The sequence below is a fragment of the Camellia sinensis genome, chromosome 1, assembly GCF_055761805.1.
Source record: "Camellia sinensis isolate YWXY chromosome 1, ASM5576180v1, whole genome shotgun sequence".
Taxonomy (NCBI): domain Eukaryota; kingdom Viridiplantae; phylum Streptophyta; class Magnoliopsida; order Ericales; family Theaceae; genus Camellia; species Camellia sinensis.
Genome location: NC_138961.1, coordinates 22,311,308 through 22,334,633, shown reverse-complemented (window position 1 = coordinate 22,334,633; position 23,326 = coordinate 22,311,308). Strand labels below are relative to the sequence as shown.

Sequence of the window (23,326 nt, the reverse complement as noted above, 5' to 3'; positions counted from 1 at the left end):
TTGTATGTTTGGGATGACTTTTTGACTAATTACGAAGAGCTGTGCAAAAAGTAGAGAGAAGCCGTAATTGTTGACTTTTTGGTATGACTTATTGGCTAATTGACTAATTTAGTAACTTTTTGGCTTTTTGGCTAAAACAGAGCCTTCCCAAACGAGGCCTTAGTTAAGCCTCCGTTTGGGAAGTGGGTTGACTTTTTGACTTTTTGGCTTTTTTGACTATTTTAGTCTGGACTTAAAAGTTTGGTTTGGGAAGGACTTTTTGGCTTTTTTAAGTTTTTTTTGTGAGAGAAGAATGTAATGATTATGGGTTGGATGTGATATTTTATTTGTTATGGCTAAAATAGCCTATTTTGTTTTTTGTGACTAAAATAGCCAAAAAAACCCAAACCATGGCTTCCCAAACGAAGCGTAAAATATGAGCTAAAAAAAACTAGTATGTTTGGGATATTTTTTGACTTTTTACAAAAAGATGTGCAAAAAATAGAGAAAAAAGAAAATCTTTGATTTTTTAGTATGAATTATTAATTTTTTGACTAATTTAATAACTTTTTGACTTTTAACTAAAAAGAGATTCCCAAACGAGACCTTACTATGCAAAGACACACAGCAAATAGACAATAAGACGGTGTTTGTTTGTTTAACGTGGGGAATTTCCAGGTCCTAAAAAATGAGTCCAGATCCCCTCCTTGAGCCCCCTCCTTCATTCCCTCCTTGCAGGGGCCTTCGGGTCCACTTTGAGACCCAGTTTTGATAATCTGAATCGTTCATATTTTTAGATTTATTCATTATAGTATACCTGTAAAAAATCAAGTTGATCGGATATCAGAAAGTATGCGTTCAGAAAATTGGGACTACAAACTATTTTTTAATAAACAGTTTTCCGAACACATATTTTATGATATTCGATCAACTTGATTTTTTACAGGTATGATATACTGAATAAATCTAAAAATATGAACGGTTCGGATTATCAAAACTGGGCCTCAAAGTAGACCCGAAGGCCCATGCAAGGAGAGAATGAAGGAGGGGGCTCAAGGGGAGGATCCCAATTCCTAAAAAATACCTAGGCTCAGTTCTTCTTTCTGTTACAAACAGACAGCAAACAATAAAGAATCTCCGATTTTTTAGAGAGACAGAGAGACAGACAACTGTTGTGTAGAAATTTTAGAATCTTCAAAGAAAGAGAAATGCGGACCTTGCCGTTGGGAATCTCATTGTCGCCGACAACAACCACAGCAACTTCCATTAACGGTCACTCTTTCAATTATCATTCTAACAAGCTCAAACTTCTCTCTCGCTCCTCCCCTCACTATTCCTCTCTCTCTCATCTCCCCAATTCAGGTCTCTCTCTCTCTCTCTCTCTCTCTCTACTTGGGAGGAATTTGTATTTTTGAACATTTGTTGATTGTATCTAACACTTGTTTGGAGATTTATGTATCTATTGAGTGATTCTAATGATGGGTTTGCCTCAACATTTCTTAGTTGGACTGCCTTTTTTTTTTTTTTTTTTTTCTTTGTGTTTTTAGGGTTATGACTTGTGTTTCTGTATTTTGAATTTGTCAACGTTGGACTTTGTCTTTATTTCTTTGTTCCTGGAAATAATTGTATTGTAGCCCCATTTGGATGTGGGGATTTCAAATGAAGGGGATTCGAAGTTGAATTTTATAAAATTATAAGAAGATCAGTTATTGAAAGTTGATGATAACTCTTAAGGCTGGCTGTGTTTGGAGCATGAATTTGGGTAGGGAATTGGAAAGGGGAAAATGTTATACTCAAATTATTGATATCAAATCCGTAAATCCAAAGGGAGCCCCTCAATGTTCTTATTGATTCACCGCCAAAATTGTTTTTGCCCAACCCTTTACCTTGATTTTTCGATTTTGTTTGCCAAAGTCTGCTAAAACTTTCTTTTTCTATTCATTTAAGGGTCTTATTAGCGGTTCCCTTAGGCACACGTTAACGAACTTAAAATGGTTGTACATTCCTTGTAAAAGTGGAGGGGTTAAAGAATCTGCAATGCTACCGTTTAATGTTTTGTTAATCAGGGCACCCGTTAACAAAAACCTTCATTTAATTGGTGTCCTTGCATTTCTGAATGGTTCAATCAAATTATTATTAGCTAGTAAAAGTTATTTAATAGCCATGTTTATGAATTTTTGAATTGAAATTGTCTAATTATGGCTGAATTTGCAGAATATTGCTTTAAGATCTCTATCGGCATAAAATCTCCCTTCCTTCGATGTACCAAGTTTTCATATGCAAAAGTTGCATTGTAACTTGTAGTAGGAAGGTTAAATTTCAATCTGGGGTCTTCCCATTCTTGTCAATGGAGTGGTATAGCTCTTAATATTGTGTGCTTTACACTTGTATTTTGTAAATTTCATTTTTTATATAAATGGATAGCTTACTCATTAAAAAATAAAATTGCAACCTTACTGCCGAAGATAATCCAGCAGAATTTGACCTAAAATACACTACTTGGGAGATGCATCCTTAATTGTAACTTAGTCAGCAAGCTGCTAGACCAGGAAGCTCTTGTTATTGTAGGAACTAATTTTGAGAACCCAGAATCCTGCTTAACAATTAAAGTTTCTAACCTAATTGGGAGATCGGAATTTAAATGATTCTGTTTTGGGGTGTAGGGCTGCTTTGCAGGGCCAGTCAAGCGTTTGAACTATTCCCAACTGTGTCACCTGAAATAGTTGTTCGAGAGGCCAGGTTAGAAGATTGTTGGGAAGTTGCTGAGACTCATTGCAGCTCGTTCTTCCCCGAATATTCATTCCCTTTAGATTTTTTGCTGAGGATTGATAGGCTAGTGGCAATGCTTTCTGGATTCTCTGTACCTCATGGTTGTCAAAGAATTTGTCTTGTTGCTGTTATTGGCAGCTCGGATGATGATGCTTTCTTCATTGGAAGTGAAGATTGTAAAATTGGAGGTCTCGATGGTAGATTTAGTCTGAATAAAGGTTATGTAGCTGGGATATTAACTGTGGATATTGTTGCTGATTTTCTGCCAAGAAAAGGACCACTTCGGCAAAGAAGGTGAGATCAGTTTTCTTTTCTTTGTTGGTGGAGCTATTTCTGGAATTATGTGTTTTCTGTTCTGCATATACACTAATATTGTGCTTAACATTACCTTGCCATTTCCCAAGGAAAATTTTTGACATAAATTCTCATTACAGATACTTGTTATCATTTTACTTACCCAAAGAAATAAAAAGAAGAAAAAATAACTATTGGTCTGCTTGATTTAATGGACAAGATCTTTGCTGAACCATGGTTCTAATCTAATGCATTGCTGGACCATCTTTTGTCCTCCTCATACTAAATTATTGACTATGTTAATTTTATCTTTAGAGTTTAGTCGATTGGGATGTACATAAGAGATAAGAAACCTAAATAACTTAAATATAGACTAATTTAAATGGGTCTCTAAGAATGATTACCACTATTGAATTCAGTTGACCTGTGGAATATAGTGCTATTTATTGACTGACTTGTGTGAATGTTGGCCTTTATGGCCAAACCACGTAAACCTGGTGTTCTCTCTCCTTTGTTATTTATACTGGTTTAAAATAGATAAGTAGGTCTGGAGTTACCCTCACTTAATCTTCCAATAGCTTCATCTAACCAACCAATTCTCCATTCATCTTTCTTGCTGGTTTTCATCTCATTATTTCTCTGTGCTATAAGAAATGTTGCTGGCTTTTGATGTCAGATTTTGTGACCACATGGGTTGGATCATGTTTTGAACTCTTGTAGATTTCATATATATATATATATATATATATATATATATATTATCAGCAACAAAAAGGGGTTTTATTAATTATGAAAAAGAGAAGTGAGGACAAGGAGTCCTCTTGTACATTTCATATTTTCACATGCCAAAAGAGCATAGTGCAATTTGGCAACATTTATACCATTTTGTTTGGGCATAAAATATTGGGTGCATGTCGAAGTAGACATGTTGGACACATATCTCATATTCTTACTCCATTGTGTGTCAAGTATCTGACATGGGTACTTTGCAAATGTAGAGGAGCCCATCTAACATAGATTTTGCTCCAGAGTTTTCAACTTACACCCATAAATTGAAAGGTTTGGTCTATACCCAATCTACTCCTCCCAGACTCTCATCCAATGGGGACTAAACTGCACATACATTATGTAATTTATGTGCAATCAATCTTCATGTCCTGTAAGTCCGTGAAATGTTGAAATTATTTCATACCAACTTGTTTGGTGAAGTTAAAAAGAAGCATTTGAGAAATTTCAAGCAATGTTAAATCAAAAAGCGGAAGCGGGTTCCCAACACAACTTGTGGCGAAGGTCAATAAATGGTTCAGTCACCCTGGAGGTAGGCTTAGTTTCTAGGACATAAACTGATGATTGTAGACTTGTAGACTGAGTTCAAAAAATAGTGGGCAATACAAAAGAAATAAGCGGGTTGAAGGGAAGTAATGTCATTTGTCCAAAGCACATCTGTTCACATTTTTAAGTGTTTAGAAAATGATTTCCTGGACCTGCTTGCTCAAGGTTCCTTGTAGACGCATCCTAGTCTGGAAGTTCGGTTACTGAAAATTTTTGTGACATGTAATTTATGTGCTTAACGATTACTGTTTTAGTTTCTATTAGCTGTTATGTTTCTGTTTTAAGAACTTGACTATGATCTTTGTATTCATCAAGCTGTTGAAAATGTTTCTTGCACTTCTTAATGAAAAAAAGTTATTCTCTTACAAGTGAGGCATGAATGTTATCATTGCAGGACTGGAATTGCATACATATCAAATGTGGCTGTTCGGGAGAAGTTTCGAAGGAAAGGAATAGCTAAAAGGCTCATAGTGAAGGCAGAGGCTCAAGCCAGAAGCTGGGGTTGCCGTGCCATTGCATTGCACTGTGACCTAAACAACTGTGGAGCCACGAAGTTGTATGTAGGCCAGGGTTATAAATCTATCAAAGTGCCAGAAGGTGCAAACTGGCCACAACCAAAGACTTCTCCGGATATACAGTTCAACTTCATGATGAAGCTCCTAAACACCCCAACCATGGCTTAGATTCCTTAGGGACATATACAAGTATTTAGAAGAAAATCCATTGAAATATTACGGATAAACTAGGATGTTTCAGATTGGTTGCTGTAGATATAAACTGAAGCGGTGAGCTGCAGATCTCGGAGCAATGTATTTATGAAAAGTCAGTTGTTTTTACTTGCGCTTTTCTTCTTTGGCTTGTTCTATCGCTTTGACTGTTTGTTCATCTTTGCCAGATTTACGCACCTCAAGTTCCCTGTTTGTTAAACTGTTGTAAAATGGAATGGACGAATAATCATTCAACTCTGTGGTGGCATGTTCTCTCTTTGTTTCTGAATGCAATTACTCATTTCTAAAATCTCAGATTTAGAGTTGGAATTAGTCCATCTGAAACTACATCGTTTCTCTCTCTCTCTCAAAATTCTTTGATAATACTTAAGATGGGCTGTGGAGATTATCAAATAGTAAGCGAAAGAGATTTGGAATCTGGGTTGGCGTACCTAACGTTCAAAAGGAAAGAGATTTGGAATCTGGGTTGGTGTACCTAATGTTCAAAAAGATAACAAACGAAGAAGAACAAAAAATAGCAACACTATATATGAAGAGAATCTTTCTACATACTTAAAACTAGGGAAATCCTAAATTACCTTAGATCTGATTACAGATTGTGTTAAGTTAAGTTGGTTAATAGGTTTATATCTTAGTTTACGAAATTCAGAGTTTGTCTGGGCAAGTGTCAGACTGAGTATTAGATAGTTAAGTTTCATGAACAACATCACAACCTAAGTACTTTGGAAGTCATCAATATCAAATCGTGCATGGAGTTATGGAGTTTGCATACAAAAACTATGGGTTTGTTTGTTTTGAAGGATTAGGGCATGAGATTGGACTATTAGTCTCACCGGACTAATAGTCCATTGTTTGATTCAATTTTTTTGCTCCGGATTAATAGTCCCTCCGGACTAGTAGTCCCTCATATGAGGGATAATTGTATCCTAAGGGGGGAGGTGAGATTATTTCCTTGGAATTGGTATCCCATGGGATTAAGGTGTGAAATGTCCATTTTACCTCATGTTATTACTTAGCAAACAATTAAAAAAAGGGTAAAATAGTCTTTTGAACATTTATAAATTATTTTTTGTGTTGTTAATTTAAAATTATATATTAAATAAAAAATTTTAATTATAACATATATATTATAAATTTAATTTAAAAATAATAAATTAAAAATTATGGCATTATAAATTAAATTTTTTTAGTGTTGTTAAAAAATTAAATTTACATATTAAATAAAATTATTTTTTTAGTGTTGTTAATTTAAAATTATATATTAAATAAAAAATATAAATTATAAATTAAATTTATTTAAAAATAATAAATTATAAATTATGGCCTTATAAATTAAATTTTTATAGTGTTGTTGAAAATTTAATTTATATATTAAATAAAATTATTTTTTATTGTCCTTAATTTAAAATTATATATTAAATAAAAAATATAAATTATAAATTATAAATTTAATTTAATTGAAAATAATAAATTATAAATTATAAATTTAATTTAATTTAATTTAATTTTTTTTAGTGTTGTTAAATTATAAATTATAGATTACAAATTTAAAATTATATATTAAATAAAAATTATAAATTACAAGAGTAAAATAGTTTTTTGAACATTTATCCTTATCCAGTCCGTCTAACCAAACATTGGGTTCACTAAAAATAGTCCAATCCAGACATCTAATCCAATGACTAAACAAACATAGGATACAAATCCAATCCAACCAAATAGTCCGGGGACAATGTATCCCGGGACTAACAGTCCAATGAATTACAATTTCCCTTTATTCAGTCCGTCCAAACAAACACACTCTATATGAAATTTTACAAGTTGTATGTAGAAATTGTGAAATTTTGCAATTTTTCGAATAATGAAAAACTTTGCAATTTTTAAAATATCAAGAAACAAAAACCCATGAAACAATAAAATTTTCAGTTTAAAAAAAATCTGGAAAATTATCAATTTTCATAAAACTTCATTATTTACTCTACAAAAATTGAGAAATTTTAAATTTTGTTTTTAAGATTAAAAGCCAACTTTTATAGTGATGTTTATCTAGAAAAAGTGTGTATAATTTCATATTTTCTGTGTTATAATTAAAATATTAAAAAAAGAGAAATGCTTTAGACCACTAATTAGTGGTGGCTCTAATGATGTACCCACTGCTACAGTGTGTTTGTGCCTTGTTTTTTTTTTTTTTCAATTGTCACTTCACTAGTGGTGGGATTAGTGATGGCAAATTAGTGGTTACTCTTAAAAAAATATCATATCCCAACACAACATAAAGTATCATTAAAAAATTTATGGGGGATAACTAAAATAATACCATAATTTTTTATTTTTTTTTTAAAAAGGACTTAATTAGGGATCGTTTGACAATGACTTTTTTAGTTGATTTTTTGGATTTTTTTTTACTTTTTTAGCTTGAGACTTTTTTAGTCGTTTGGTATTCTTGTTTGACTTTTTAGCTTTGGAATAACAAAATTACTCTTAGTATAGAATGATGCTTTTTGACTTTTTATTTAGAAAAATGTTTCTGCCCCCGTCAAAAATCGACCCCCTCGACCCCCTTTGAGCTAGACCATCACGTGATCAGTCACGTGATATACATATCCCACGCACCTTCCTCTTTCAGAATTCAAAATCCTCTGAGCGAAATACAGCTTCACTCCTCCCCTTCACTCGGACGAACTCCCAACTCCGACGGCCGACTCCCTCAGCTCCTCCCTTTCACTCCGACGTCCTTGACTCGGACGACCGACGACGTCCTTAACTCCAACGCCCGACGCCCGACTCTCTCTCTCTCTCTCTTTCCATCTCATTCGACGGACAACTCCTCCCCTCCTCCCCTTCCACGCCGACAGCAGGTCCTCCTAGTACAATCTACTCCGTTAGTTAATTTGTTATTTTGCTGAAATTAGGGCAATGTTCAATACTATATCTCTCTCTTTCCTATTTGAATAAACATTGCCCTAATCTCTCACTTTCCATCTCTAATCTCTCTCTTTCCTATTTGGAAACATTGCCCTGATCCTATTTGAATGTTTAATACTATATCTGAAAATATGTATCTTGCTGAAATTAGGGCAATGTTCAATAAAAGGGCCTTTTGTCATGATGATTATCTTGACATTAATTTCTTGCTGAAAATATGTATCTTGTCATGACATTATTATCTTGTTGAATGATGAAAATATGTATCTTGCTGAAAGTAGTTTGATGAGTGCTGTTCCTCAATTTGAAAATAAGTATGGCTATGCCTATGGCTGTTTAGTTAGAGGATTAACCAATTTCTTCATGTGTCATTACTCTGTGTGGACTATTGGAGATCAATTACAGGGCATCTTGTTTGGTGAATAGAAGACCTATTCTGAGAAGGATCTCATTTTCTTACAGTTTTATTCAAGTCTCTTTTGCTTGTTAATTTAACATGACACTAGTTTATGGAGGTAAATAGTTTATTAATCATTATATCCCCTACTCTTCAATTTTTGGTTGACATTGGTAATGAAACCTAGACAGAATTATGAAGGTGAAATTACTTGTGCTTTTATGGAATTGTATTGAGAATTTAAAGTTCAATCATGTCATACATTGAGTTTATTTTTTGCATACTCAAAATATGTTCTCTTTTCATATGGTTTCGTAATTTCTCATATTTTCTCTGCAATCTTTATTCACCAAAATAGATATATACACCAAAATTCCTCAAAGTTATATATACATCTTACTATGGCTGTTTAGTTAGATAGGTAATTGAGAAATCTGAAATAGCTCCTCAATCTAAAATCTGAAGTAGATAGGTAAAATCTGAAATTGCCAATTGACAGTGTCGAATCTAAAATCTGAAATTGAGCATGAACTTGAGGTAATGTATATGTTGTTGAATCAAATTTCTGAAATTGGAATTTGTTGAATCAAATTTCTGAAAAGTTTGTATCAGTCAAAGAAAACATTGTGAGAAAAAAGTGAAAGTAAGGATAGGAAATTGTGCCCCCAAACACTCATTTGAATAGCACAACTGTGAAGAAAAGAATATGGCATTCCCACTCTAGATAGAGATTCTGTGGATGTACATATAATAACATCTAAATTTTTTCAAGTTTTGAAACATTTCCAGATAATTAAGATTTCATGCAATTGTTTGAACTTTGTTATAGCTGTGTTAAGAATACAGAGAAATTTTACAAAATGAAATATGAATGAGAGGTGAAGGAGTAATCTATAAAATCTTTCTGTATATTTTCATTTATGCCTTTGATATTGATATGCAGTATACCATTAGTTTTAGATAGAATAGTGCACCACAAAAATAAAATCTCAAACTAAAAAAATTAACATTAAGTTTTGTTTAATGCTTAAACATGTATAATTCTAATGGAATTAGGCAAATAAAATGTTAGTTACTTATGGGCAACACAATAATTGTTGAATTAAAGAAATTTGGTGCCTACAAGAAATCTGATCACATGTTGCAAGTATATTAGTATGATGGGAATGCCACTTGGTGTAAATTACACTAAATTTCTTTCCTTCAAGAATGTGAGCCTATGAAAAGGAATGACAGTAGAGGAAGTATTTTGAATAAGAAAAATGTTATACAAATTATCTTTATTCACTAGTTTAATGAGGATAACTTGTTATTGCAGATGTCAAGTTCAACTGTCAACGCCTGTAGCTCAGATAGGTTGATGTACTTCAACAAAAATTGTCCTATATGTAAGAAAAAGGCCAAGATTCAAATTTCTGAGACCGATCGAAACAAAAACAAGCTATTCTACTCTTGTAATGGTTGTGGTCTCTTCATTGGATGGTGTGTGCCTATGAATTCATAATGTGGAGATCAAGAAATTCCAAGACAAGTAGAAAGAGAACTGCTAAGATATATGACGGAACAAGTTCGAGCTGTGACCGAACAACAACGATCTATGACGGAACAACTTGGAGCTATGACCGAACAATAAAGATCTATGACGGAACAATTTACCTTTGTTAGTGCAAAGATGCAAAAACTAAAATTTCTGATGTTTGTCTTGCTTGTAATTGGTGTGTTATTACTTATGAAGATGTAATGCTACTTAGAAGTAGAATTAGAAGTAGATTGAACTATGTTTTGTTGTGGAATGGAATATGTATTGTTGAATATGTTTTGTGGAATGGAATATGTTTTGTTGTGAATTGTTGAATTTTTGAGTGGAATGGAAATGAATTGTTGAATTGTTGAATGAAGATGTGGAATAAAGATGTGGTATTGTGGAATTGTTGTGGAATTGAAACAGGTTTTAAACCATGACAAATTTTAAACCATGACAGATTTGAAACAAGTTTGGAATGAAGACAGGTTTTTTACAGGTTTGGAATGAAGACAGGTTTGGAACGAAGACAGATTTTAAACCATGACAGATTTGGAATGAAGACAGGTTTTTTACAGACAGGTTTTTTTACAGATTTTTTACAGATTTTAGCATGAACCAGCACAGTTTGTGCATGAAGCATGATAGATTTTTTTAGATAGGTTTTTTAACAGATTTTTTACAGATTTGAACATGAACCATGACAGATTTTGGCAGTTTGGCAGGTTGAACCATGAACTTAAAAAACAGATTTTTAAAAAATAAAAATAGCTTGAACTTAAAAAATCAGATTTAATTTTGAACTTAATTTTCAAAATAGAAAAATTAAAAAACAGAATTTTCAGATTTTCAAAGATAGATTTTTAAAGACAGTTTGGCAGGTTGAACCATGAACTTAAAAAATCAGATTTTGGCTCAAATACTGTCAAAATAGCAAACTGAAAAACAAATTTTTCTTACAGATTTCTTAAACCAACATCTGTCAACAGAGATTTTGCATGAACTCTCAAAAAATCATGCTCAAACACTGTCAAAATGCTCAAATACTGTCAAAATAGCAAAATGAAATAGATTTTTTTAAACCATCAACTGTGAACTGAAAATGCTGAAAGACAGATTGTCAAAATAAACCATGAACTCAAACAACAATCTTACATAACCAATAAAGTGGGACTTAATAATAACCAATCTTGCAAATTCATACACAACATTTTCAGTACACATGTAACATGAGACTTAACATAATAAGTTTCAATCTCAAAAACAAAATGTCAATGTTCAATAAACTAGTCAAACATTTCTACAATCTCCATCATTCATTCGCGCTATGCAATGTCCATCATTCATTCCCGATGTGCATGCATTAGAACCCGATGGGGTTAGAGATCCAAAGCTAAACATTTGAGTTGGAGCACTCATCATACTTCTCGGTGTGCCGTTTACAAAGTCCAATGGCATAAGAGATGTGGCTCCAATAGCATTTACGACCTGTCATAATTGAAGTAAAAAAATGCATGTTACAAAATATTTGTAAATGAAAACAAAAATTGATGTAAAGTCGTCTTATGAACACATACCGGTGCGTACACACTATTTTGCATGCCAACCATATAAGGATAATATGATATATAAGCTTGAGCTTGAGCTTGAGCTTGAACTTGAGCTTCAAATTGAAGCACCTTACCAGTCTATATTGGTTCAAGAGTTTGTAAAAATGTACTTCAAACGAGTTTGTTAAAAAAATAAAAAACAAGTTCAATTAAATATACAATTTACCTTTGCTTTTGTTTGTTTTTTTGTCGTTGCCCTGAACCGATTCACTATTTGATCTACTTTGGCAACCTTTCGTTTCGTTACTGGACGGCCTCTTCGCCGAACAACAAAAGAACTAACCACCTTCCTCGTACTAGCACCCGATGTACAACCGGTGGCAATTGGACTTTTTGTAGAAGATGGTATCCTATTAGTAGAAGGTGGTAAATTACTCCCATCACCCAATTCATCGTGCATGACTCTATCCTTCAGTTCATCCAACCCAAGGTCTATAATTTTAATTTTCCCTTCTGAATTACCAGCAAGTTGTATAATGGCGATCAATTTCTTGTTCATTCTCTCATAACAACTTGTATTAAAATCATTCCCAAAGCCAGTGTACGTGGTTTTGATGCATGTGTACTCTCGAACCAAATCTTTCCTCCAACGTGGCAAAATGTACTTACTTGGCACCTCATTTATGCACCTTCTCACAAGCACCACGAGTGAGTGAGCACACATAATGCCTCTAAACTGAAACAACCAACACATACATTGAACTTCACATTCAATTGAATTAAAATACACAACAAAGTTCACATGTTTCATCTTGTCACAAACTACCATCGCTTCTTGGACATTATATGTACAAATTGCTCCCTCCTCTTTGACAATCAAGGCTTGACAGTACACTAATCTCTTCAACTCTCCTTGAACTTCTTTGAATTTTGCATTGGTGTAGGCTTGTTGAAATTGCTTCTCAAAGCCATTTATAGTTAGACAATCAAACAATTTGTGTCGAGACTTGAAGTCTGAATTCTTCTCTTTCTCTACCTTACTTCTCAACGCATTGTCATATTGTTCAACAAATTGTTTTAATGTAGTCTTCGGGTTGACATATCCATCAAAAAATGCATTCATGCTTTCACTTCGTTGTGTTGTTGACATGCCAACCCAAAAAATGTCTTTAACATATACAGGAACCCATCGATGCCGCTTATGATATAGTATCCCCAACCACTCATTATTATAAAGATTGAATTTAGTAAGCATCTCTTCCTATTTTTCCTCAAATTCATCTCTTGTCAAACAATCGTAAATTGCATTTTGCATAGCCAACTTTATGGGTTCATACTGAGCATATCCTTTCAACTTCTCTGGTATTTTCTTCATTACATGCCATAAGCACCATCAATGCCGGACCTGTGGAAAGACAATTTCTATAGCATTTTGCATAGCTCTGCACTGATCATTTATGATAGCTTTTGGAGGTTTATTTGACATGTAACTTAACCACGACTTGAATAGCCAAACAAATGTGTCGGTGTCTTCACTAGATAACAATCCACAACCAAGCAAAATAGACTATCCATGGTGATTGACTCCTACAAATGGAGCAAATGGCATGTCATATTTGTTCGTCAGATAAGTTGTGTCAAATGAAACAACATCTCCAAATGATTCATACATAGCCCAACTCCTTGCATCAGCCCAAAACAAGTTTCTAATGCGAAACTCCTCATCAACATCAATCACATAAAAGAATTTCTCACTATGTGCTTGTATCCTCATAAAATAACTTTGAAGTGATTCGGCATCACCTTCACCAAGCCTTAATCTTCTAGCTCTATTAATGTAATTCCTTGCATCTCGCTCATCAAATGTCAATGACTCGTATCCCCCCGCTTCAACAACCATTGAATGATAGTTCTTAGACACCTCAATCCCTGCTTGATCATTGATTTCTAATCTTCTTTTCACAGGAGTACGAATTTTCTTATTCATTGCAAAATGACGAGAGTCGGTGGGAATCAAATCATGATTATGCTCAAGGTTAACTGTGGTTAACATATATGTCCCATTCTTTTGTAGAGTACCTCGTATCCTTGCTTTGCAACCAATTTTTGTGGACAAAGATGGCTTCAAAGGGTTCACTTCTGATTTCTTTTTTCTCTCTTCCGCTCGAGAACATTCAATTGCAAAGTTTTTTAATTCGCCATCATCTCCAAAATGTTGTGCTCTATGAGCTATAGAAAAGCCAACATGCTTAGCATATGTGGCATAAAATGTGTACACTTCTTCCCTTGAGCTAAAACACATACCCTTGTTAGGTTCTTCAACTTGTTTCCCCTCATTTACTGAAGGATTGTCACCACCATTTGAATCAACCTCCATTCTATGAGAATCAAAAATAAAATTCAAATAGAATGATTTTAGAATAATTATGAAACTGTTATGTTGAACTTTACATTGTGATAATTTAAATTTATGGTATAACTAATAGCGACTTTAATTTCAACCTCAACCTCACATAGTCATGGTATATGTGATTTTGAAACTGTTAACTTCAATTTCAAACTTTGAAGCTGTCATGTTCAACTTCAACCTCACATAGTCATGGTATATCACAGAACACATATTAAACACTGTTAACAAAAAAAAAAAAAAAAAAAAACCATACAGATGATTGTACTGTTATCACATATTATAGCAGAGATTGATCAATGTCAACTTCAACATATTATCACAGAGAAAAATCAATGTCAACTTCAACATATTATCACAAAACACACATATCACAGAGATTGATCAATGTCAACTTCAAAAACCATACAGAACACAAATTATCACAGAACACATATCAACTTCAACCTATTGTTATGTTAAAATGTTCATAATATAGACATTTCAACATCTTTTTAACAATCCACATTCGGTCATCTTATTCAACTGCTTGGCTTAGTCATCTTATTCAACTGCTTGGCTTAGTCAGTTAAGTTTGTCAACTTCTCAAAAACTAAATAACAAAACACATAAGATTTTGGTGACCTCTTTGGTATCATTTCTAAAAACTGTTTCCTATGTTGAGAATTTAAAATGTGAAAACAAACAGAAAATTGTTCGGAAATCATTTTTCAAGAAATCAAAATCATTTTTCAAGAAATCATTGATTCAAGAAATCATTTTTCAAGACCTCTTTTGTACAAAGCCCAGATTCAATAAATCATTTGTACAGTTTTCAAAAGCTCACACCTAGTACAGAACATTGAAGAACCCCCTGTATGTAGATCATTTGTACAGAACATTCAATGAATCATTTGTACAGACATTTCAGATTGATCAATGTATGTAGATAGAGAGAGGGGAGAATGAGGGGTTTTCGAATAACATTACCTGACAAAATGTGAAGAACCCCCTTCAAAAGAATGTGATCGAAGATCCGTAGAGCGAGATACAGAGAGTTATGGCCGGAGAGCTATGGCCGTCGACGGAGGAAAGCTATGGCGGACGCACGATGGAAGAGAGAAGAGGGAAGACGGACAAGGCCGTCGACGTTGTGGTAGCTTCCCGCTTTTTTTTTTGTCTTTGTTTTTAGCCTCTGTTTTTTTTTTTGGTCTTACAGGTGCGTGTATTACACCTTCCTCATTGTGCAATTGTTCTTCACATTACTTCAACAGCTGTCACCTCAGAGGGGGTCGTGGGGCTTGGTTTTGAAGGGGGTCCGTATCGCAATTGTTTTATTTATATATGGGATAGTTTAGTACTTTTGTAACTTTTTTTTTTTTTTTATCTTTTGTGATTATATAGCCTAGCAAGAATGCCAAACTAAGGCTAAATTTTTTTTGAAGATAACCCGTCTTTAAACATTAGAAAATGAATTGGACCCCCTGAAGGAGGCACTCCTTTTGACTCCCTCTCTTTAATTTTTTATTTTATTTTATTTTATTTTTTTCTTTCAATTACCAACCACCACATATGTGTGAGGTGGTGAAGCGGTGATTGAAGGGATCTCAATCACTTCACTTAAACATTTTAGTTTAGCTTAAACGACACCGCGTCAGTTTGGTACCTTCCGCCGCCTCAATTACGAGGCGGTATGTGAGCAATTATTCACTGCTTCAGAAGCAGTGACGTGGTATATTAAAATTAGATCTAGATCATGTATTCATATGAGTCCACGTGAAACTACCAGAATCGATGGTTTAGATCTGTTAATAACATTACCACATGTGGCAGTGAATAATTTTCACCGTGAATATATATAAGCCCTATCCCAACCGAGTCGAGTCTTGTGTGTGTGTGTTGTCGTCGAATAGATCTATTTCGATCGAAAAAGTGTTTTTTAGGGTTTCGAAGTTGCAGAAGAAGAAAGATGATCGAGGTGGTGTTGAACGATCGATTGGGGAAGAAGGTGAGGGTGAAGTGCAACGACGACGACACCATTGGAGACCTCAAGAAGCTCGTCGCCGCTCAGACTGGTACTCGCGCGGACAAGATTCGTATCCAGAAGTGGTACAACGTCTACAAGGATCATATCACCCTCAAGGACTACGAGATTCACGACGGCATGGGCCTCGAACTCTACTACAATTAGGTCTTCAATTTCTTCCTCTCTCAATTTGCTTTTGAATTGTCTGATTCAACTAGTTCTTCAATTTTTCCCTCAATCGATTTCTAATTGTTGGATTTGTGTGCTTAATTTGATTCCGTCGTATTGACATGCTATAATTAGGTCTTCAATTTTTCTCTTAATTGCTTTCTAATTGTTTGATTTATGGTTCTATTCATATGCTTTGTTTGATTTTGTCGTATTAACAAGCTTGAACTAGGTCTTCAATTTTTCTCTTAATTGCTTTCTAGTTGTTCGATTCACGTGCTTGTATCAACATGCTTTCACTGGATGGAAATTTTGGATAAGTATTGAATTTGTTTCTGTTTTGATGGTTTCTGCCTTAATTTCATGAAGACGTATTGTATTGGCCTCTTTTTTTATCTGCCTTGTGAATTTTTGTGGATGGTGATGTTTTTGGGATTTGGTATGGTTAGGAATGAGTAAGGCATCCGACATAAATCTAAATTTTAGGAGAAATTGGAGAGATTATTGATTGAATTAATATAGAATTCTTGAGATTGTTGAACACTGCTTAGAACTTGTGCTTTTGCAATATAAAGAAGCTATCACTTGTTTTGAGGCAACACGAACTATTTTTATTTTATCCTTCCAGACCTCATCCAAATGGGACTAAACTGGATGTACTTTTTAAGAAAAATGAAGGCACTTGCACATAAACAAAACACAAAATGTGCACAGAAAGCTTAAGGTCTGGTCTAGATTTATTCTCCTTTTAGTGGGACCACACCTAAAATTATTAGGGGGATGCACCAATAAATCCCAAATTAATAACTTATGCACTATTTAGTCCTAAAAGTTTTCTTATAGACTGAAAGGTCCCATTACAATGTTAATAACATCAGATACAATGTTAGTAACATCAGAGTCATGTTACAAACATTAGATTTCAAACATCTAATGTTCATCAAATTTCAATAATGTTTGAAAATATAGGATGAAAAACATCTAATGTTCATCAAATTTCAATAATGTTTGAAAATATAGGATGAAAAACATCTAATGTTCATCAGATTTCAATAAATTTTGAAATTATAGAATGAAACATCAGATCATTTACATCATTTACATCAATGCTGATGTAAAAATGGGACTAAATGGAGCATAAGAAAACTTTTAGGACTAAATGGTTCAACGTTTCAAAAACTAGGACTTATGGGTAAATTTTCCAAATTATTATTGTCAAATCGTGAATTGTTTTGCTAAATAGTGAATCGTATGATTAGTAAGGTTAACTTTATTTAGCATAATATATAAGTTTAAAAATGTACGTGTGTATTCATTTAAAAATACATATGTAATTTTTTAAATGAAATAAATATCAATATAAATATATTGTATATATATGTATATGCATATAAAAACCAAACCAAACCAAACCAAGCCTTAAGTCCCATCAAATGGGGTCGGCTACATGAATCCTTCTTCTCCACGCGGCCTTATCAAAAGCCATTTCATTAGTCAAGTTAAGTAGATTCATATCTCTATTTATAATGTTAGTCAACGTTAATCTAGGCCTATTCCGTCTCCTAACACTTCCATCTACTGTTACAGTATCGTATCTCTTCACTACTGCCTCTGTTGGTCTTCGTTGAATATGACCAAACCAGTGTTTTTAAAGGCTCAAGGCGCACTAAGGCGCTGAAGGTCTCTCGGGGCCTAGGCGCAAGGCGCAAGGCGAGGCGTGAGCTTTATTGAAATAAGGCGCACAGTCTTCGTAAAAATAGAAAAATTAATATAGACTAAAATAATTAATTCATAAATAAAAATTATTATGATTATATGATTATACAATTAATTCAAAAAATAAAAATAATTAATTATTATGATTATAACAATTTCAGTATAATGAATGTAATGTATCTAATTTATTTATTTCAGTATAATCTATTTATGTAAGAGTCGCACCCTCAAAAGGTGTGCCCAATCTTTCAAAAGGCGTGCCATCAAAAGACGCGCCATCAAAAGGCGCGCCATCAAAAGGCGCGCCCATGTTGTCGTCGAGCGCCGAGCAGCGCATGATGCGCGTATCTGCCTTGGTTATTTAACCAAGACGGATGCTGAGACTGAGGCAGAGACAAAACCTGCTAAAAAATCTCTGAGAGATAAACTCTGTAATACTCTGTAACACTCTGTTGCCCAGGCTGAAACCGCTGAACACTTTCATTCGGAAATACTCTGTAACCAACCCTTTCTCTGAAACACTCTGCAACCCATAACATGGACTCTTCTTCCCGTCCAGCTACCCAGAACATGGCCTCCTCGTCCCGTGGTCTGCTCACTCTCTTTCCCGACCTCAACGAGTCAACAAGAGAGATAACTGGTGTGGTGGCCAGTGAACCTCAACCAAGCGCCCCAGGTTTTACTCCGTTGAACTTTCCTATGCGGTCTGTGGAGCAAAAAATGGCAGGGCAAACGGATATTGAAGCCAATCAGTATACATTGAAGTCATGTGTGGAAACCATGACTGCGGTCACAAACTTGTCGCACCGGCTGCAGAGTAGGACAAATGAGGTGCAGCATTTAAACGCTCAACTGGCTCTGCTCCAGCGCATGTATAAGGATGCGCGAGCAGAGATAAGTGTGCTAAAGGCGGAAAACAAGGAGCTGAAGCGGAAGGCCACCGTGATGTTCCGATTTGGAGGTCCGCCATATGCTGCAGTGGAGGAGCAAGGGGGAGTGAATGTGCTTGGTGGATTAGGAAGCACATAGGCAGCACCGTCAAGGACCGCCCAGGACGGAGGCAAAAAGAAGAGACCGGCGGCAGAGTAGGTCGGTGGGTGGCCGTCGGCAGAAAAGAAAACAAATCAGTTGTGGTGGTGATGGTGATCTTGTGTGGTTTTTTTTTGTCTTTTTTGTTTTTTTTGTCTTTTTTGTTTTTTTTTTGTTTTTTTTTTTTTTTTTTGTGGTTGTGGTGTAAAATGTGGATTGGGGTGAATCCCGGAGATGAATAAAATATGGTTTGTTGTGCAAATTGGAAAATGGTTTTGGGTTTTTTTTTATTTTATTAATATAGCACAATTTTTAACATAAGTAAATATTTAATATGTATATTATTAATTTTTTTTTAATAAGAAGAGAAGAGAAGAAGAAAAAAAATCATTAATTTTTTTAATATATATAGTATTTTATTTATTTCTTAAATTTTAAAATTTTTTTTATAAATATTTTTATTTTGAAACATATATATAATTTATTTTAAAACATATATATAATTTATAAAGGTATATATATAATATATAAATAAAAACATATCATATATATAAATATAATTTATAAAAACATAAATAAAAATATATAATAAAAATAAAAAATAAAAAATAAAAAGTTATAATAATATAATATAAATTATAATTTATACTATACATATATCTATACATATATATAGAAACAGAGTCGAAGAGAGAGAGAGAAGAGAGAAACAGGCAAAGTGAGAGAGAGAGAAGGCGAAGGCGAAGGTCGATGGAGGTCGTCGGAGCTCGTCGAAGGTCGATCGAAGCTCGTCGGAGGTCGATCGAAGCTCGAAGGTTGTCAATCGACTGTCGAAGCTTCAAACTCGACTGGTTAGGGCAAACTCGACTGGTCGGAGCTTCAAACCCAGCTGATATGGTACATGAGTTCTGATCCTCTGTGATTTTATGCCATTCGAAAGCTTCATCTGAGTCGAATCTGAGTCGTTCGATCTGATCTACAGATTAAACGCTCAGTCGCGCCTAGGCGAGGGCCTTGCGCCTCTCTCGCCTGGCTCAAGGCACGGCTAAGGCGCTCGCCTGGCTCAAGCCGCCTCGCCTGGTACCTGTACAGGCGCAGATGGTGCGCCTCGACTCGCCTTGCGCCTAGGCGCGACTTTGACAACACTGGACCAAACCATCTCAAACGATTCTCTCTCAACTTATCTTCTATCGGTGCTACTCTTACCCATTCCCGAATACACTCATTCCTAATCCTGTCTTGTCTAGTCTTACTACACATCCACCTTAGCATCCTCATCTCAGCCACACTCATCTTATCTACATGTTGTTTTTTGGTTGCCCAACACTCTGTCCCATACATCATAGCTGGTCTAATAGCCGTTCTATAAAACTTACCTTTTAGTCTAGTGGATATTCGTTTATCGCACAATACCCCAGACGCACTTCTCTACTTACACCATCCCGCCTTAATCCTATGGGCCACATTTGCATCAATCTCTCTCGCTGTTGTGATAATTGACCCTAAATAGCGAAAATGTTCACGGAGCAAGAGCTTTTCTCCAAATCTCCAACTTTGTGTTAACTCCTTCTCTAGTCTCATCAACTAGCACAATATCGTCTGCAAAAAGCATACACCATGGCACGTCATTCTGAATATTTATCGTCAACTCGTCCATAACTAAAGCAAAGAGATAAGGACTTAAGGTAGATCCTTGGTGTAACCCTACAGTGATAGGAAATTCATTTGTCTCTCCAGCTGGCGATGTAATAGTGGTCACCACCCCTTAATACATGTCCCTAATCACGTCAATGTAACCTTTTGTCACCATTTTCTTCTCTAACACCCACCATATTATATCCTGGGGCATTCTATTATATGCTTTCTCAAGGTCAATAAACACCATATGAATGTCTTTTTTCTTCTCTTTATACTTTTTTATTACTCTCCTTAAGAGATAGATCGCTTCCATTATTGACTTACCAGGCATAAACCCAAATTGATTCTCTAACACCTCTGTCATGTCTCGCAATCGGCGTTCCATCACCCTCTTCCACACTTTCATTATATGACACATTAGCTTGATTCCTCTATAGTTGTTACAATTCTGGACATCACTTTTATTCTTATAGATTGGTACTAAAATACTCTTCCTCCACTCATCTGGTTTGTTCCTAGTCAACAAAATTTTGCTAAACAACCTAATCAACCAAGCAACTCCCTTTTTACCCAAACACTTCTAAGCTTCAATAGGGATATCATCGGGTCCTAAAGCCTTATTTGATTTCATCTTCTTAAGTGCAATCTCTACTTCAAAGTTCCTAATCCTGCGATAGAACCTATAGTCTTGGTTTATCGTATTACTGGCTATTTCTTCACCTATTGTCGTACCTCCATGTTCCTCATTTAATAGTTTCTCAAAATAATTCTTCCATCTTTCCTTAATCTCATCATCCTTCACCAATACCTTAGAATCCTCACTCTTGACGCACTTTTCTTGATTAAAATCTCTTATTTTCCTCTCCCGTATCTTAGCAAGTTTGTATACCTTCTTCTCTCCCTCCTTACTATCTAGTCTAGTGTATAGGTCATCATAAGCTTTCAACTTAGTTTCTCTCACTATTTTCTTGATCTCTTTATTAGCCAATCTATAGCTCTCAAGGTTTTCCTCAGTTCTATCCTTCTGCCACTTTTTAAAGCACTCTTTTTTTGCCTTAACTACCGCTTGAATCTCTTCCCTCTACCACCAAGTTTTCCTAGAGCTGGGTCCCGTATATGCATATAAAAACATGTATATTAATATAATTAATTGATTTTTTTTATTTTTTATTTTTTATTTTGTGAAAGGGACATCATAGCATAAAGTTTGCAAATAGAAGTGAATTGTAGTAATCGCAATTGAATTGTATGATTAGTTCAGTTTAAGATTAACAACGTGATTCAAATCGTATCGGTTGAAACTCGTATTGAATCATATGAATCTAATCGTGAATCACATGGTTCTAGCTACCACGTCTAAAATGAATCTGGATGAACTACATATTTATTTCGGTGCACATTTCTGTGTTTTGTTTTGCTACAATAACATTACTATTTTTTTAAACTTATGTAATGGAAACTGGTTGCTTCTATGGTTGTACTAATTAAAAGAAGAAACATTTATTTTATATAAAAAAAAGAAGAAACAATTATAATAAAACTTCTTAGGAATGCTTTAAAATATAAATTTAGTATCTCATTTCTTTGTATGCATCCTTCTAAACTTCTCATTTAATTACACTGATTATCTTGGCATGTTGTTCTTGATTGCCTAACTTTTTGTACTATAAAAATAAAACAGAGCTGTACTTTATGATCAAATCATTATTTTTTTGTAAATAATAGAACATGATGGATTGGTTTTGCTTCTGTAAGAGGAATGGAGAAAATGCTATTCACCTTGTGTTGTATTGCCCAATTACTAGAGAAGTTTGGGTATGGTGTACTTGATCATTTTTAGAGTTGAGTGTAGGGCTGTTCACGGGTCGGGTCAATCCGGCAACTGACCCGACCATGGCGGGTTGATGAAGTAATCAACCGCTTTCGACCCATATAGTGTTCGAAATCTACGGTGAGAGAGATTCAGTTTTGCGGTCGGTCTCGGTCAAGTCAACGGGTCGTTGAAAAACATAAACACCAAAAAATAGAAGAGAAAAAAAAAAAGAAAAAGGTTTCAAGGAATGCTTCTTGAAGAAGGAAGCAAAAATTAAAAGGGCTTTTAAGGATTGCTTCTTGTGGGAGGAAGAATCATAGAACAACAAAGGTAACGATGTAAGAAGACTCACCAAGGAAGAATCATAGAACAACAAAGGTAACGATGTAAGAAGACTCACCAAGAAATCATTAAGTGTTCAACTGTTTTGTTGAGCGATTTTCGATTGGTCGCTGTTTAACATCAACTTTCACCAGGAATAACACAATTTAGGGTTTGTCCCTTTACCTTCGAGTTATGGATGACTTCTGGAAATCGAAATAATCAAAAATAGATGCAGGATTTTTTTTTGGGGAGAGAGAGAGAGAGAGGGAGACTAGGAAGCATAGATACGGATATGAGATACGGATACGACACGATACGGATACGGCGATACGACAAAACCTAAAAAAATAGGATAAGGGTACGGCTAGGATACGTTTGTGGAAAATATATTTTTTAAAATTATTAATAGTGAGTTACATATAAGCTAAAGAATGTTAAGAAATCACAATGTAATTTTATAATGCACAACACTATCCTTTAAGAATTTTGTATTAATTTAAGTTAATAGCTTGTTTACTTTTTAAATTTTTAATAGATCTTGCAAATATTTCATTTCAGTATCAAGTTTAATATATTTATATTACAATAATAGAGCAATTCACAACTTGTCCCTATGCTTTTTCCTTTGACACTAGTGAAAAATAGTATATTCAAGTTTACTTCTTTATTTATTTATTGATATTTAATTTTACCATTGTTATATTCTTTTGTTAATTCTTAGTTTCTATGT

At 34.5% G+C, this 23,326-nt stretch overlaps 2 protein-coding genes across 3 annotated transcripts; one reads left to right on the top strand and one right to left on the bottom strand.

Moving 5' to 3' along the window:
- Positions 1–1,035: 1,035 nt before the first annotated feature.
- LOC114308160 (GCN5-related N-acetyltransferase 4, chloroplastic) lies at positions 1,036–5,339 on the top strand. 2 transcript variants are annotated; one of them, XM_028253683.2, is made up of 4 exons: positions 1,052–1,341; positions 2,643–2,718; positions 2,887–3,042; positions 4,769–5,339. In XM_028253683.2, the coding sequence occupies exons 1-4, from the start codon at positions 1,188–1,190 to the stop codon at positions 5,055–5,057; spliced, it is 675 nt and encodes a 224-aa protein (XP_028109484.1). In that variant the 5' UTR covers positions 1,052–1,187; the 3' UTR covers positions 5,058–5,339. The 2 variants fall into 2 exon arrangements, with proteins under 2 accessions (XP_028109483.1, XP_028109484.1); XM_028253682.2 differs by having other exon boundaries at positions 1,036–1,341; positions 2,643–3,042.
- Positions 5,340–13,063: 7,724 nt separating this feature from the next.
- Positions 13,064–13,873, bottom strand: LOC145822836 (protein FAR1-RELATED SEQUENCE 5-like). The gene has a single exon (XM_082921169.1). It carries the CDS (start codon positions 13,871–13,873, stop codon positions 13,064–13,066), a length of 810 nt encoding a protein of 269 aa, XP_082777295.1.
- Between the last annotated feature and the right edge of the window lie 9,453 nt (positions 13,874–23,326).

What these genes read in the sequence shown, in the direction of transcription:
- LOC114308160 (XM_028253682.2), top strand. Translation starts at nt 1,188, where the DNA reads ATGCGGACCTTGCCGTTGGGAATCTCATTGTCGCCGACAACAACCACA. An exon ending in CTCTCATCTCCCCAATTCAG is followed by an intron (nt 1,342 to 2,642) that starts GTCTCTCTCTCT and finishes TTTGGGGTGTAG; the next exon opens with GGCTGCTTTGCAGGGCCAGT. An exon ending in GGACCACTTCGGCAAAGAAG is followed by an intron (nt 3,043 to 4,768) that starts GTGAGATCAGTT and finishes TTATCATTGCAG; the next exon opens with GACTGGAATTGCATACATAT.
- LOC145822836 (XM_082921169.1), bottom strand. Translation starts at nt 13,873, where the DNA reads ATGGAGGTTGATTCAAATGGTGGTGACAATCCTTCAGTAAATGAGGGG.